This window comes from Pteronotus mesoamericanus, unplaced genomic scaffold (genome assembly GCF_021234165.1).
Source record: "Pteronotus mesoamericanus isolate MK-2021 breed Mesoamerican mustached bat unplaced genomic scaffold, CSHL_Meso_final scaffold_36, whole genome shotgun sequence".
Lineage (NCBI taxonomy): Eukaryota > Metazoa > Chordata > Mammalia > Chiroptera > Mormoopidae > Pteronotus > Pteronotus mesoamericanus.
In genome coordinates this window covers 258,893-274,829 of record NW_026555313.1, presented here as the reverse complement: position 1 = coordinate 274,829, position 15,937 = coordinate 258,893, and the positions used below count along the sequence as shown (strand labels likewise).

The window sequence follows — 15,937 nt, the reverse complement described above, 5'->3', positions numbered from 1 at the left end:
TGAAGAACACCCTTGAAAAGTGACTGAATTAACCTGTTCTGTATGTTCCGATTTCCCCACCGGCTCTTTTAGAAGCATTCTCCCCTGTTTAGAAATCACACTTAAATATCCTTTAGAGTCTGCCTTATAAAGTTTTTAGTCAGAGCAGTGCTTGGGCCTGGACCCTTCATAACACACTGAAACCAAAAGTGGTCAGAGGGTTTCAGTTAGCCAAGGCTCCCAAGCAGCACCACAGGGAGAACCAGGGTGTGCAAGACCAAGGCACAGGCATTTCTCCCAGTTTAGGATGAGGCCACGAGCAGGTATCCTCTGGGTCCACAGCCAATGAATGTTTTTCTTGTCCAAGAGTCATTAGTGTACATAGAAGATCCATATTAAATTGTATCCTGCCATGCTTATTATTACTTCATAAAACAAGACAAAAAAAATCTGAAGTCCTTGCTTTCCAGTAGCTCCAAGTCTCATTGCACCCTCTAGATAGAAAAGTGTCTGTTTGGGGCACCAAAAGGGCTACTACTCTTAATTTGATCAGTCTTTCCACTTTTCATTTGATGAGAACTTGCTGTGGTTTACTAATCTCTGCATTTCTTCTCAAAGTGATTTCACGAGCGGTTCTCCCACATTTTGTTCATCATCATTTTCATTAGGGACTCAATACGTCATGTTCTATTACTACCAGGAACCATTTACTGCAAACCAGATGAAACCTGACAGAGGCGCTTTAGCCAAAATGAATCCCATGTCACAGAAGTCACGGATCTAAAGTTCACAAAGGAAAAATCATCAGCAAGAAGAATCCAGAAGTCTCTGTCGAGCATTCCCTTCTCCACTATTTGCTTTAGTTTCAGTGTGTACATTCAAATCTGTCAAAATAGAAAACAAATATCTATGATAGAAGGCACATAGCAAGAACCATTAGTGTGAACTAACTTCTCTTCTGCTATAAATCTATTTCATGTTCTTTGCCTTCCCAGGTATTGCTTCTTAGTCAGATTTCACTGCACAGTGAAGTTAGGTCAGAGCAACAATTAAACCAATAAATTTTCATTCCCTTTTAAAAGAGACAGAGAATGAAAGGGTTAGAGATACAGGGAGAAAGGCTGGTAAAACAAGAGAAAAAATAAGCAAGAATGACAGCAAGGAGGAATGCTTGAGCAAGGGGCAGAGTATGAAACAGAAAGAAAGAGAAGAAGAAAGAGAAGAGCCTACAAAAAGCACAGATGCATTCCTTCTTCGGAAATTTGTGGCAGACCCAATTCTTTCCCTTTCTCTCCCAGTCCTGGAGGGTGTCACCTGAGACCACACTAGGAGAACTGTTTAATACTCAATGGTGGACATGGCAAAGACTGTCAATAATTCACAAAATGCAGCTGCAAAAGCTCCCTGTGGGTTCCCTCAGCCAATCCCTGAAAGCTAATCTTACCTTTGAGCTCTGCCATCTGGTTCCCCTGATCCTCTCCCACCATCTCAGCCTGCTTGTGAATTTTGCCATCAATAATATCCATCTTGACGGTGCCGAGGTTAATCAGGACAATCAATGGGTCAATGCCCTGACAACTGCTTTTAATATTCTCCAGTACCTTAAGACACTTGTATGACTTGAGTTCACTTATATTCTCCTCCAAGAAAAGGTTGTAGAGGCTCAAGTCATTGTACCCTTGAGACTTGAAATGCAGAACATCAAAAGTGGGCAGGATTTCATACACTTTGAGAACTTCTGTCTTCTGGCGCAGTGGAACAAACAGTGTGTAGACAACTACGGGAACCAGCAGAGCATAAACCATGAGGTTAATGAAACTGAGCAACTGGAAGATGCCAACTGCGATGAGTTTGCACTGAAACCGATCAGGGACGGTGCTGTCGTTTCTCAGGATCCCTGATTTGATGCTGCAGACAAACTCATCCGAGAGGGAGGAGAGGCTAACGTAATAGCCAAGGTAGACGCATGCTAATAGTATAATGGTGAGTGTTAGCACCCGGCCGCTGATGTACTTGACAATTAAAGTATTAGAATCTTTCTTTGTCTTCAAGTACTGTTCCACAATTGGGTATTTGAAGTGGCTTTCAGGTATCTCCCACAAACTGAAAAGAAAAACAAAAAAAAATTTATACCCTTACCAAGACCATCAAATACCGAAGACATAAACACCTTCAACAACATCACACTAAACATCTCAAACACCTTCCCTCCTGTACTCTTCTACTTGTAACTTCACTTAAGTACAAGAGAAAACAAATAATTAAAAAAAAAAGAATAAAAAGCAATAATAAAACACTGTTCCCCTTAACATTTTAAAAAAGGTCTAGTTTGTTCAACAACTTATTTGTAAGTATTCTTAGAACATCTGGTACCTATTAAATGTACATGTTTGTTTAGTAAACCTGATAGTTCTTATTCTGCTGCTCTTTTTTAAACTATAATTTTCTGCTCAAGTGTGCAGAATAAAGTAAAAAAGAATTTTCCAGCCCGACTGGAACACATGCGCTTCCTACTGGAAAAGAGTGGGAAGCCGTCTGCGAGTGGGTGCGGGTTCAGGCTGTGGGCCTGATGGCCTGATTTAGGTCCCATCTTGCCCACGAATTGCCAGGGGACAACGTTTTTATCTGAAAATGAGGAGTGAGGGAGATAAATAAATGTGCTTAGCTGAAAATGATGCTCTGAGGGTTCAATCAGATAATGTACTTAGAGAACTCAATGTGGTATCTGAGATATAGTAAGTGTTTTTAAAATAAGAGCTATTAATATTTTTGCTATTGCTAATAACAAGAACCAAAGGAAGAATGTGAAAAAGCCAAGGCTCTGCCTACTCATTCCTCACTTCTCTCACACTTGCTCAGTGGCCTCATAATCCTCCGGGCTTCCCCATTAAGGTGGAAGTCAAAGCACGCAAGCCACACATAGTACCATAACCTGCTACCTCTACTAGAACTGCACGGCACTGCAGAAGATGAGACTGATGCTTCACTCAGCAAGGGGAGGATTCTTGATGTGAGGGCACTGCTGGGACATACAGGTAGGGATAAAATTTAGGGAGAGTGTGCATTCCTGGCTCCCACAAAGTGTCACCCAGTGGACAATGGCTCCCCATCTGCTGGCAATGTGAATCTGAAGCCCAGATGGGCAGGAAAAGGGCAGAGAATGTGTGTACTACAAAACCCAACTTGGTACCTGCTGCAGACTAAGTTACCTTTGCCCTGTGTTCTCGTTAGAACCAGGAACTTGGCAGACACCATCTCTCTGGTCAAGGTCACGTGCACTCTTTGCGGCTTTAATTGCGCGGTTGTAAACTTTGTCAAGTTCTTCCATGATGAACTTCAAATCTGAGCTAATATGTGGAGCAGCTGCAAAACGCCAGAACAGGGAGGGCAGGTACAGGAGGATGGCAACCAGTAACAGGATGTAGGGGAAAAACTGAAACACAAGAGAGCAAATCATGGGATCAAAACCCCCCACTAAAGTCATCTAACCATGCTAAGTGCTGCTCTGGCTTCCTTATTCTGAGACAAATGTGCATGCCCATGTTGCTTGTGGAAATCAGTCTTGTCACCTGGTAACTACTTCTTAATGGCTTAATTCACTTGATGCTGGTTTCTCCTTCCCTTCAATAGACTTTAATTGGAAATAACTGGCACTATATGGTGACAGTAGGTGTCTCCTCTCTCTAATTACAGAAGGAAGCAGAAAAATAAAATTACTCCCAGGTCCCTTTCAGTAATCCCTCAACAAAATGCCAAAAAGAGGTAAATGTCACAGTGGCCTCTGCTAGGTTTTGTTTTGTTTTTTAATTTGCTGTGGTTTTAGGAAGGTCACTAAAGCTTAGAGCTGTCCCCCCAGCTCCTCTGAAATCTGGGAGAATGACAGAGAAATGCATAACTTTACTCAAAACAAATGCGAAAAGTTTTGGCTTCAGTGATTTACTAGTCATCCCATCCAACAACTGAAATAAGCAGTTAGCACAGAATGAGGTACAAAACTTCTATATTGGGACAGAGCTGAGCATAGCCCCAAACCCTCATTTACATACACAGTTGGATAATCTCAAGTTGGGAGAAGCCCACTGCATGGGCAACAGTGTCAGGAGGCCATCTAGATGTGGGTATATGTGCAAAACAAACAAGAGGGGACTCCGAAATCGGAGAGAGTAAGGAGCACCCTGTAACCAGATCAGCCGGGTGGTCAGGAAAGGCTTAGCCTCAAGAGAAGATGTAGGAAGTCCATGAACCACAATCAACACAGATCTAACTTTAAGCTCAGCTTAGTGGCCTGAGGCCACTGAGGGTCCAGAGGTCATCGCACCTCTGACCCTCAGTTTCCATATCTATGAAATGGTCACGCAGTACAGGGATTATGAAGATTAAATTAGATAGCTTATGAAAAATGCTTAGCATGGTACTCGGCATGTAATAGGCGCTAAAACCAACAAAGGGCTACCAAATGGGCACGTTACCTTCAGTCCTCACAATGACACTGGCAAGGCCTTTACTGGTGGCTGCATTTTGCAAGGGGGAAGACGGAGTCCACAGCAGTTTACTGGCTGCAGAGCACAAAGCTGGTGACAGAACCAGAATATGAAGCCTGTCCTTTGACCCCAAAGCCATAGCTTTTCCACCATAAGACACTGCAAATTATTTTACTTCTCTGGAATATTCCTCCCTACCTTTGGATGCTTTCTCCCCACAGTTCCTCGGAGTTATAACCTCAGGGAGGAGGCCCTGAATTGACACAGAACCTCCATATCACACGTCTCTGGTTGTGGGCCATAGCAAAGAGGGTACAGAGAGTTCTTGAATACCCCTCACCCAGCTGTCTGCACTGTTAACATCTTACATTTCCATGGTATACCTGTCAAGACTAAGAACTCATCATTGGCACATTACTATGATCTAAATTCCATGCTTTTACTTGGATTTACCAAGTGTTCCCATGATTGTCTTCTTTCTGTTCCAACACCCAGTCCAGGGGATCCATTACATGTAGTTGTCATATCTCCCTAGTATTCTTGGTTCTGTGACAGCTCCTGAACCTTTTCTTGTTTTTCATGGAGAATAGTATCTTTAAGTGCATAAAATACTTCAAACAGTTTTGCATGTGGTTCTTTATTAATGCACTTGATAGAATCTAATAGACAGCCTAGCAACAGGAACTGTGAAGTAGTAAAGGGGAAACAGTATTTCAAGTTATCTGTGATTTCTGTGGAGAACAAAGTCATAAGTGCCGCTAATACCACTATGGATTGTGGCATACACACACACACACGTGCATTTTTAATGTTAAATTTCAGTTAGAAGAGTATAATAGATAAAGCTGAAGAGTGTTTTCCTATCCCAGTTACAAACCCCCTGCTACCATCACAGACCCCACGTTAGGCATCCCTGCTGCAGAGAAAAGAAAGAAATCCCGCAGATGGCTCTGAACTTTGCAAAGACCTCTCACCGATATAGCCATTTCACATAGGGGTTCTGGCATGAGATGGGATTTCTCAGAACTATTAACCCAATCTGTGACACAACGTCACACTAAAGAGGCTGTGACTAGCTGACTTTGGGCTGCACAGCTGAGGGTTGGCTGTAGCAAGAAGCTCCTTCTTCAGTCCTTGCCCACTCTGAAGGGCGCCCATTAGTATAATAATGCGACTGTGTGACGTGGAGTTTGCGCGGCTTGCACAACCAAAGAGCCAGGCACCCCTCTTTGGGAATCACAGAGGGAACTATTTCTAACTTGAGGATGTGAAATATTTTTACAGACCACTTTTGTTTCAAAGCTATTTAAATAACAACATTGAACCTCAAACTGTTCTTCTGAATTAAAAAGTGACTGTTTTCAGTCTGTGGCAATTTTTCTAACATGCCCACTTAGTGTATTAATTAGTACTAATGAGCAGTTCGGCACAGCTTATTGTAATTAGAAAAATGAATGTTTAAAGGAATTACATATTGGGTGTTTGATTTCTCCAAAAATATCTTTGTACCTTGATCATCCCTTAGAAATGTAGTTGAATGCCCCTATTTCTTCGTTTTCTCCAGTTAAACCTCTTTTTTTCCCCATCAGAAAATAAAAGGCGACTTTCAGTGAATCTGTAACATGGTGGTATTAAAATCAATTCAACTAAAATAGGCATCAAAAAAGCATTCAATTATAGTCTTTAAAATTCTTTTATGCAAATAAGGAACAAGGAAAAACCGCTGAGCTTTACAACTGCATCTGCTGGACGGGAACGGCTTTGTTTGCAGCTGTGTCTCCTCCTGATCAGGTCGGAGCCGCTCAGCATCTCTCCAAGCTGTGGCTGCGCTGTTCTGTGTGATACCAGTGGTGGCACCAGTGTTTCCAATGACAATAAAGCTTCTGAAAGCAGTGCGGGACCAAGCACTGGCACAGTTTTCAGTCTACCTGCCTTAAAAAGAGTTCTGTGTTTTTTTCAAAGGGGCTGTAGTCAGAACAACAGAACCCCCAGACAGAGGGAGCCTTGGAGGGGATCCAGCATGACCTCCCTCCATGGCCACATCCCCTCCACCTCATCTAAGGTGAAGAACTGTCCAACTAGGACTAAATGACACCTCCCTGAAATGTATGTGGTCACGTCTTATGGGATTAAATGCAGATGGGTAAATTCATTCAAAACATCTTCTGGGCACCTTGCAGGTGCTAGGTAGTGGGCCAAAAGCATGGCCCCAGAGGTGCAGTTGGCCCCGGGCCAGGTGAAAACACAACCTAATGATTAAGCAATCAAAACATAAAAGTGATGGCCACAAGATATGTGGGTACTAAGGGATTAGAAATGTCCTTCAGGCCTTGGCTGCTGTGGCTCAGTGGACTGGGCATCATCCTGCAAAGCGAAAGGTTGTTGGTTCGATTCCTAGTCAGGGCACATGCCTGGGTTGTGGGTATGGTCCCTGGTTGAGGACATGTGCAGGAGGCAAACCAGTCAACGTATGTTTCTCTCCATCTCTTTCTGCCCCCTTCCTGACTTTCTAAAAATAAATAAATAAAATCTTAAAAAAAAAAAAAGGAAATGTCCTTGGGGAGGTCAAGGAAGGCTCTGGAAAAGAGGTTATATCTAAGCTATGTTTTAAAGTACACTGAGGCAAAAAACAAACAAAAAAACCAACAACAACAAAAACCAAACATAAAACAAAGTATTATTATATTGAGACAGCTCAAACTTCACCTTCTCTGTGGCCCTTTGGACATCACCTTTCCTCATCTTTCCTTTGTTGGAATCTTTTCTCCTTGTCTGTTTGGTGAATTTGCACCCGTCCAGGCACCAAATGAAATGAGCAAGCCCACAGCGAGGAGTAGTCAGAGCTGAGGCTGGAAGGGTGTATGTACTAGGTTGAATGGCATCCTCCCAAAACTCAGGTCTGCCTGGAATCTCAGCATGTGACATTATTTGGAAATACAGTCTTTGAGGATGTAATTAGTTAAGATGAGGGCATACTTAATTAGGGTGGGCCCTAATCCAGTGACTGATGTCCCTCTAAGGCCATACGAAGACACAGAGACATAAAGGGGAGAAACTATGTGAAGAAGAAGGCAGAGATGGGAGTGATAATGAATCTACCAGCCACCAAGGGTTGCTGGCAACTACCAGAAACTAGAAGAAAGGCTTTCCCTCTGACCCCTCAAGAAGGAACCAACCCTGCTGACACCTTGATTTCTAACTTCCAGTCTCCAGAACTATGAGAGAAGAAATTTCTGTTGTGTGAAACTGCCAACTTTGTGGTAATTGATTACAGCAGTCTTCAGAAACTCAAAGGGTTAGCAGGGACTGAATTATGAAGCACTCGGCCTCCCGCTATACTCACAATGGGAAGCCACTGGTGGATGGCATGACAAAATTGATTTTAGAAAGACCATTACAGCAGTGGAGAAAGGAGCACACTGCAGCCAGGAAGTGATAAGCACTGAATTAAGGCACCAACAGTGGGAGAGGGGAGGGCGGATTTGAGAGCTACATGTGGCGGCGGGAGGGGGAGGCGGAGCATATACTTCACTGTGCACTTGGAAGTGTGGGATGGAAAAGAGGAAGAAGTGAGGCTAATTATTCTAGCTTATCCAAGGGTGTTCGTGGTGGTACCATTAGTTAAAATCAAGAAAAAGGAAGAAACAAACTCACAGTAGAAAAGAGTGAGAGGGAAGGCAGACCTAAGAAGATGAGAAATTTTTTTTGTTTGTTTTTTAAAAGATTTTATTTATTTCTTTTTAGAGAGGGGAAGGGGGGGAGAGAGAGAGAGGGAGAGAAACATTAATGTGTGGTTGCCTTTTGCGCACCCCCTACTGGGGACCTTACCTGCAACCCAGGCATGTGCCTTAGACTGGGAATCAATCCCATGACCCTTTGGTTAGCAGACTGGCACTCAATCCACTGAGCCACACCCGCTAGGGCAGAAGATGAGAAATTTTGAACATGAGATACCTGTGGTCAAGAACATCCTGGTAGACACATGCAGTAGATAACTGAGAAATAAATGAAGAAAATCTGACCGGCCATCTGATTCAGGACTTGCAGCATATAGATGGTTGAAGCCAAGAGCATCCAAGGAGGATGTGTAGAAGGAGACAAGAGAAACAGGGAGGGTACACAAGGCCCTACCATTTAAGGGTTGGGCAAAAGAGAACTGGAGAGACAGGAAGGAATGGGCAGAAAGTAGGAAGCAGATAAACCAAGAACAAACTGTACGAGGAAGTGAAATAAAAAGGCACACAAAAGATGTCTGTTCTTAGCTCCAAGATGTTCAGACAGTAACCAGCTTAAAAACAATCCCAAATATAGATGTTAAGAGTGAGTGGCTACCCAAAAAGCCTAGTGCATTCCATGAGCAGCTGACAGACGACAGAGAAGAGGTGGTATGTCATTGACTTTGCACTCAATGGAAGACACCCAAGGCTTTGTGATAGATAGTAGTCTAGGCAGAACCTACCATAACAAGAAACCTGGAAGAGGGAGGATGGCAAGCAGAGCGTTTGTGTGTGGAAGAAGAAAAAGACTCCTGTCAGTGGAATTAGAACCCAGTTTCAAGGAAATAAAATAAAACTTTCCTAAAGATCTGTATGAAAATGGAATAAAGTGTCCTGTGAGGCAGGAAGTTTCCTTTCAACGGATCACCTGGGAGGGCTTTAGTACTCTAGATCAGAGATGGGCAAACTTTTTCCTGCAAAGGGTCAGCCAGTAAGTGTGTGTGAGCTATATGGCCTCTGTGGCAACTACTGAACTCTGTCATAGTGTGAAAGCAGACACAGGCCATGTGCAAATGAATGAGCATGACTGTGTGTCAATAAAACTGTTTGCAGAAACAGGTGGTAGGCTGCACGTGGCTGGAGCATGTATGTCATAATTTGCCAACTCCTGCTATGAAACCTTCCTTCTCAATTTCAGTATCGCCTGGGAACTTGTTAGAAATGCAGAATTCGGGGCCTATCAAACCTACTAAATCTGAGTCTCTATTTCAACAAGATCTCCCGGTGATTTGCATGCACACAGAGTTTGGAAAACATGGGCCTAGCTTGGTGATATCTACAGTGGAATCTAAGCTGGGCCAATCAGAAATCTCCTGAAAGTGGAGAAAAACCATTCTCCTTGCATGAACCCAACAGGTTCCAAGCCAGTGGTTTGGATGGCGCTCAGGATCCTATATTTTCACAGATAACACTAAGATTTGAAAACCTCTGGTCTGGCAGCCTCAGGGGACCCCTCCAACTAAGTTCCTGTAAAGCCACTGAAGAGAAATAAAGAAAAATTTGACAACTCTGTTAATTTTATTTTCTTGTTCTTATTATCTGCTTCTGTTTCTCAGGAAAAACAAAACAAAACAAAAACAAAAACAAAACCCCCCTGCTTTTCTGTTTCAGAAAGAAATATTGCCCTGGCTGGTGTGGCTCAGTGGGCTGAGCGCCGGCCTGCGAACTCAAAGGTCACCCATTCGATTCCCAGTCAGGGCACATGCCTGGGTTGCGCACCAGGTCCCCAGGAGGGGGCAGGCGAGAGGCAACCACACATTGATGTTTCTCTCCTTCTTCTTCCTTTCCCTCTCTCTAAAAAGAAGTAAATAAAATCTTTAGAAAGAAAGAAAGAAAGAAAGAAAGAAAGAAAGAAAGAAAGAAAGAAAGAAAGAGAAATCTTTCCTACCAGTTGCCTACATCGTGATCTCAAACTTGATAAAGAATGGAACACCTCCAAAAAGGCCAGTTACCAAAAAGTCCTAAGGCGCCACCTGCTGGTGTCTTTGAATGAACCCACATTTGCCCAAAAGGCTTCCCTTAAGGGGTGTCAGACCACCAGAAATAAATGGAATGGGAGAGAAAGGGAGGAGGAAGAGGAAAGAATGACTGAAAGAGGTGGGTCCGGAGAAATTACAGCATTAATGATGCCACTGCCATAAACTCTATGCTGATGATAAACACATTTAAATATTACATGGAGTGACTTCTTTCGGGGCAGGGGGTGGGTTTGGGTCTCCTGGTTTTCACTCTGGCGTTGGAACTGAAGTGGGAAGTGTCCACATACATCCTGTGTTTCTCACCCAGAGTCAGATGCTCCTAGAGAACTACATCTGGTTCTGAACAGGACATACAAGCTACCTATTCCTCTCCTCCCCTCAATGCGTGTATTCGCACTCCCATCATGGGTGACACACTGTCCCATCTGTATGCTGATGGACTACACCCGGGTACGGTATCTGCTTGTATGGGTCTGAGTCTTAGAAAGAAACAACCAATGAAGTAGAAACAAAGGAACGAATTAACATATCCCAGGGTGATTCCAGGAAAAGCACAGATGCTCTGGGAATATACAACCAAGCAACCCAGACCAGAATGGAGTGTGGCTGGTGTTCTGCTTAGCTAGCACCCCATCTTTAGGACCTGTATGTCTTAGGCAGAGTGTGCGGTTTGCTGTCCACACAGTGGTCCCATGATCTTATTCCTAGAGGCTTCACATTGACCCACCTGGCTCTGGAAGCAATTTGAACTGGCAACAACCCTCAGTTTAGAAGTTCAGAGGAAGCTTCTAGGTGGAAATGACATTTAAGCTGAGATGAGAATAATGCATAAGGAGTTAGCCAGATTTGGGGGAGGGAGGAAGGTTGTCAGGGGAAGAGTCTTCAAAGCAGAGTGTGTCTGAAACAGCCAAGAAACATGACACCTGAGGGAAGTCAAGGTTCCTGGAGCACATGGGAGGTGAGGATGGGTCTAGAAGTGAGGCTGGCATGGTTCGCAGGGGCCAGAGGCGGAGTGGACCTGGTTGGACAAAAGGGTTTGTTTTCTAAAAGAGGTAGAGACATGTCATAGGGGTTTGAAGTTTTTTTTCTTGTTTTGTTTCTGTTTTTGCTTTGTTTTGTTTTAGGGAAATGACAGTCAGGCAAAAAAAAAAAAAAAAAAAGACCTGTGATAACGTGGAAACGGAGAGCAGGGACGAGTGCAGCAAGGTGAACGGTGATGGCCAGGGGCCCTGGAGTGGGGGGTGTAGGGATGAAGGGTGAGAACGCAGAAGTGATGTGACTCAGCAACTCAGGGAGGAGGAGGAGGAGCCAAAATGGCTCTCAGATTTCTGGCTGATGTCACAGGTCCCAGCAGGGACAGGAAGGGAAAGTGAGTTCAGCTTTGAACAAGTTGTGTTGGAAGCACACGCCAGACCTTCAAGTGTTCAAGTTCAGGACACAGCGGGGTGTACGAACCTGGAGATCAGGGGAGAACACTGGGGTTGGGGATAAAAAGACCTGGGTTGATGGCCTATGGGAGGGGAGATGGGATGATCTAGGGACTGAAGCATGAGAACAGAATGTAGCCTAGGACAGAGCCCCAGAGGAACCCCAACTTCTCAGAGATGGACAGAAAAGAAAGCATTAGCCTTCCAGGGAGACCCTGCCCCAAGAGCAGAGAGGGTACCTGCAGGAGGGCGTGGCCCACAGAACTGGGTGTCAGAAGCCAAGTAGGACGAGCACTGATGAATGAGAATTAAGTTCGCATCAGGGTGGTTGCTGGTGACCTAGGCAAGATCAGCTGAGTAGAAACAATCGTGCTAAAATGTTAACCGGAAGAGAACATGCAGAAAAGAGAAGGGTTGAAGACACAGAGGAGAAAAATGGAGGATGAGGATTCCTTCAAACAGGGACTGGGGGGATCTAGAACACAAGTGGGACACAAAGGGGCCCGTCTTTGGTCCGGAGATGGGAGTCCCTTCCATTTATCACATGGGAGGGAAAAGGCTGCTGCTGCCATGGGAACATCTGGTACAGCTGCTGGCAGGACGCTGAGCATGTTTTCAGGCCGGGCCTTCCACTTTCTCTCAGGTGGCGGGGGAGAGCCTCAGAGGGCAGGAGGTGGTGGGAGGGAGAGGCATGTCCTAATTTAGGTCCAGGTAACGACGAACTCAGAGCGAGGAGACCATGGGAATGGATGACAAGTGGAAATGAAGTGGAAGTTCTTGAAGATAAAACAGAGAATGGTGAGTCAGATGTGCTCTCTGGGAGGGCACAGACCTTCCCTTGGGACAGAGACATCTTAGCAATGACTAAGAGGGTGGGATGATGTAGCTGGGTGCTGAGTACACCTATGAGCCAGGATTTTATGTGGAAGACAGGCAGCAAGCGTAAGCAGTAAAGATATGGGAAGAGAGCACTCATCTTCAGGCCCACAGGGAACTGAGGATCTCCTGAGTCCACAACAGGCTCTGCTGCTGGACGCAACTGTACCGGAAAGACCCTCGTTCGGTCAAGCTGAAGTTCACCGCTTGGTAACTTTTACCCGCAGGGTAGAGTGCAGACTTCTGAAGCCAAGCAAATTAAACCTGCACCTTTTCACATGTGAAAAACACCTGCAATCTGAAGGAGGCCACTTGCTCTCCCCCTAGCTGGCCATGGGACCTTGGACAAGGCATCAATTGCTGTGGCCCTCAGCATCCCCTCCGTGAAATGAGAGCCTGGATGAGATGATTCCAGCATCTTAACAGGCACGAGTCCACTGAATGTGGAGAGGCCAAAAGAAAACAAAGAGGAAAATGTTTCTAAGGTTGAAGAAGAATCCAGCAATACCACATCTGGGTATCTGCTTAAACGAACTGAGAGTAGAGACTGAACAGATATGTTCATGGTGGTATTACTCACAATAGCCAAGAGGTGGGAACAACAGGTGAATGTATAAATAAAATGTGGCATATAAATATGATGGAATATTATTCAGTCTGAAGAAGAAAGGGGATTCTGACATATGCTATAGCACGGGTGAAACTTGAAAACATTATGTTAAGTGAAATAAGCCAGACACAAGACGACAAATATTATTTGATTTCACTTATATGTATAGGCAAACTCAAAGAGACAGAAAACGGAATGGTGGTTGCCAGGGGCTGGGAGAGGGGGAAACAAGGAGTTAGCATTTGATGAGCACAGAGCTTGTTTAGGAAGGTGAAAAAGTTCAGATGGATGGTGGTCACACAACAATGTGAATGTGCTTAATATCACTGAACAGCACACCAAAATCAGTTATAAAGGTACATTTTATGTTGTGTATATTTTTGTCACAATTTAAAAAAAACAAACTGAAAAAGAGGTCAATGTGACAATAAAGCAGATGTGATTTCCCAAATCTGGCCTGACTCAGAAAGCCACAGTACCGTTCAAATCCTCCACTTAGGCTGGACTCCAGATTTCTGTCTGACGACTTGCACTGGTTTCCTAGGGCTGCTGGAACCCCGGTCTCACAAGCTGGGTGGCTTAGGACAACAGAAATTTTTTTCTCTCATAGTTCTGAAGCCTAAGAGTCCAAACTCAAGGTGTCTGCAGGATTATGCTCCCCTTAAAGCTTCTAGTGGAGGACCCTTCCTGGTTTCTCCCAGTTTCTGGTAGCCCCACACTTTATTGGATCGTGATGGCAGAACTCCGGGCTAGGCCTCTGTCACCGCATGGCCATCCCTTCCCTGTGTATTAACATCATCTTCCCTCTGTGCGTGTCTGTGTCCAAATTTTCTTCTGTAAAAAACTTTTTTTAGAATTGATTTTAGAGAGAGAGAGAGAGAGGAGGTGGGGAGAGAGAGAGAGAGAGAGAGAGAGACAGTCACCTGTTGTTCCACCTATTTATGCCTTCATTGATTGACTCTTGCATGTGTCCTGGCCTGTGATTGAACCCACATTCTTTATGTATTGGGATGATGCTCCAACTGAGCCACCTGGTTAGGGCCTCCAAAATTTCCATTTTATAAGGATACTGGTCATGTCGGATCAGGGGCCCTGCCTACTCCAGTGTGGCCTCATCTTAACTAATTACACCTGCACTTAACTAGCTGCACCTGTTTCCAAATAAAATCATATTCTAGAGTGTACAGGGTTAGGGCCTCAGAATATCTTCTAGGGGATACAACTGAACCCATGACACCAGCCAAATGACGAGCTCCCCCGAGTCTCAGGCCCTCAGGGCAGCGTCTGACACAGGCTGTTATACTGACACAGGCCTTCTTTATAATTTATCCAGTCTTCCATTCATACAGCACACCCGTCTCATCTTCCCCACGACCCCCAGCTCTGGCTCCTTTGCCCAGGCCTCCTGCTCCACCACCTCTCAATGTTGGAGCTCCTCTCAGACCTCGTCCCTGTCTATGCTTACTCCCTAGAAAACCCTATCCAGTCCCACAGCTTTAAATCCCCCCTATCCTCTGATAGATGCTATACAGGGCAGGGCAAAGGCAGGTTTACAGTTGTAAGTATGTGAAACATGGAGTTTATTCTTGTATCATTTACTGTATTATTTCTCCACATGAACAACTGTAAACCTACTTTTTCCCCACCTTATATTTATGCCTCTGCCTACCCTCGGATCTCCAGAACCACAGCCCACTGCCTACCTGACACCCCCCTGGGCCATCCAGTATCTCTGATTTCACATGTTCAAGCAGAACTCTGGTTTTTCTTCTAAACCTTCTCCTTCCCCAGACTTCTTCTAAGTGGCCAATGGTCTCATCTTCACCCAGCACCTAAAACTGTGGCCATGTTTTATCCTCAACTCTGATCTTTCTCTCTTCCTCCCATGTCCAGTCAGTGCATATTATTGGCTCCACCTTCTGACACCTCAAATCTGTCTTCTTCCCACCAGCCCTACAGCTCTCAATCGCCTGAGCACAGGGGACAGCACACGGCTGCTCGTGAGCCAAGTCTGGGGACAACCAACTGTGCACATATCATCTCTCTTGGCAGAGTTGAGTAGCTCCAACAGTGACCACAATTGGCCATGATGAAAATACTTGCCCTCTGGCCTTTCATAGAAAGGTTTGCTTGCCCCTGGTCTAAGTATCTGACATCACCTTGAATATCCTGTAGTGTAATCCTCTAGTCAGCAATAAAACCAGTATACCAGTATACCTATTTAGTTTTCAATGGTCCTCTATAACCTAGCCTCACCCTCCACAGTTGCTCAAGGCCCCACTGCTCCCCACCAGGAGCAACCTCTGCCTTCCCCTCTCCCAGGGGGTGCCATGTGCCCTCCGCAGACAGTGTCTGTCACCCTCTTCTCTACCTTCTTATTTCCATCAGCATTTGAATATGTTCAAAAGGCTCTCGTACTAAAAAAATCATCCTAGACCCCCAACCTTCCCTCTAGTTACCATCTAGCTTGTTGCCCTCCTTTCTAGGTCAGAGGTTTTCTAAAAAAAAAATCTGAAGAAATTGTCTTCGACCATCACCTTTATTTCCTTACCGGCCATTTACCTGCTGCCATCTGGTGCTCACTTCTCCACTAGAATCACTCCTGCCAGGGTGAACAATGACTTCACCAAATCCAGTGAGCTTTGTTGCACTTTTATTGCACTGTCGTCTCTGCAACAACATCTAATGGACTTAAATGCTCTGTCTGAAAACACTCTTCCCTTGGTTTCTATGATAACCATGCTCTCCTTTTTTCATCTAGCTTCCTGTTTATTCCTTCTCAGTATCTTCTTTACATGTTTGTTTTCCC

General features: G+C 44.7%; 1 protein-coding gene across 1 annotated transcript in view; it reads right to left on the bottom strand.

Moving 5' to 3' along the window:
• Positions 1 to 783: 783 nt before the first annotated feature.
• PANX1 (pannexin 1) overlaps positions 784 to 15,937 on the bottom strand; it is a 41,934-nt gene continuing 26,780 nt past the window's right edge. The window contains exons 3-5 of the mRNA XM_054592540.1: positions 3,189 to 3,412; positions 1,424 to 2,082; positions 784 to 863 (exon numbers count right to left, since the gene is read on the bottom strand). Coding sequence (XP_054448515.1) covers positions 784 to 863; positions 1,424 to 2,082; positions 3,189 to 3,412 — 963 coding nt within the window. The remainder of the gene's footprint in view (positions 864 to 1,423; positions 2,083 to 3,188; positions 3,413 to 15,937) is intronic.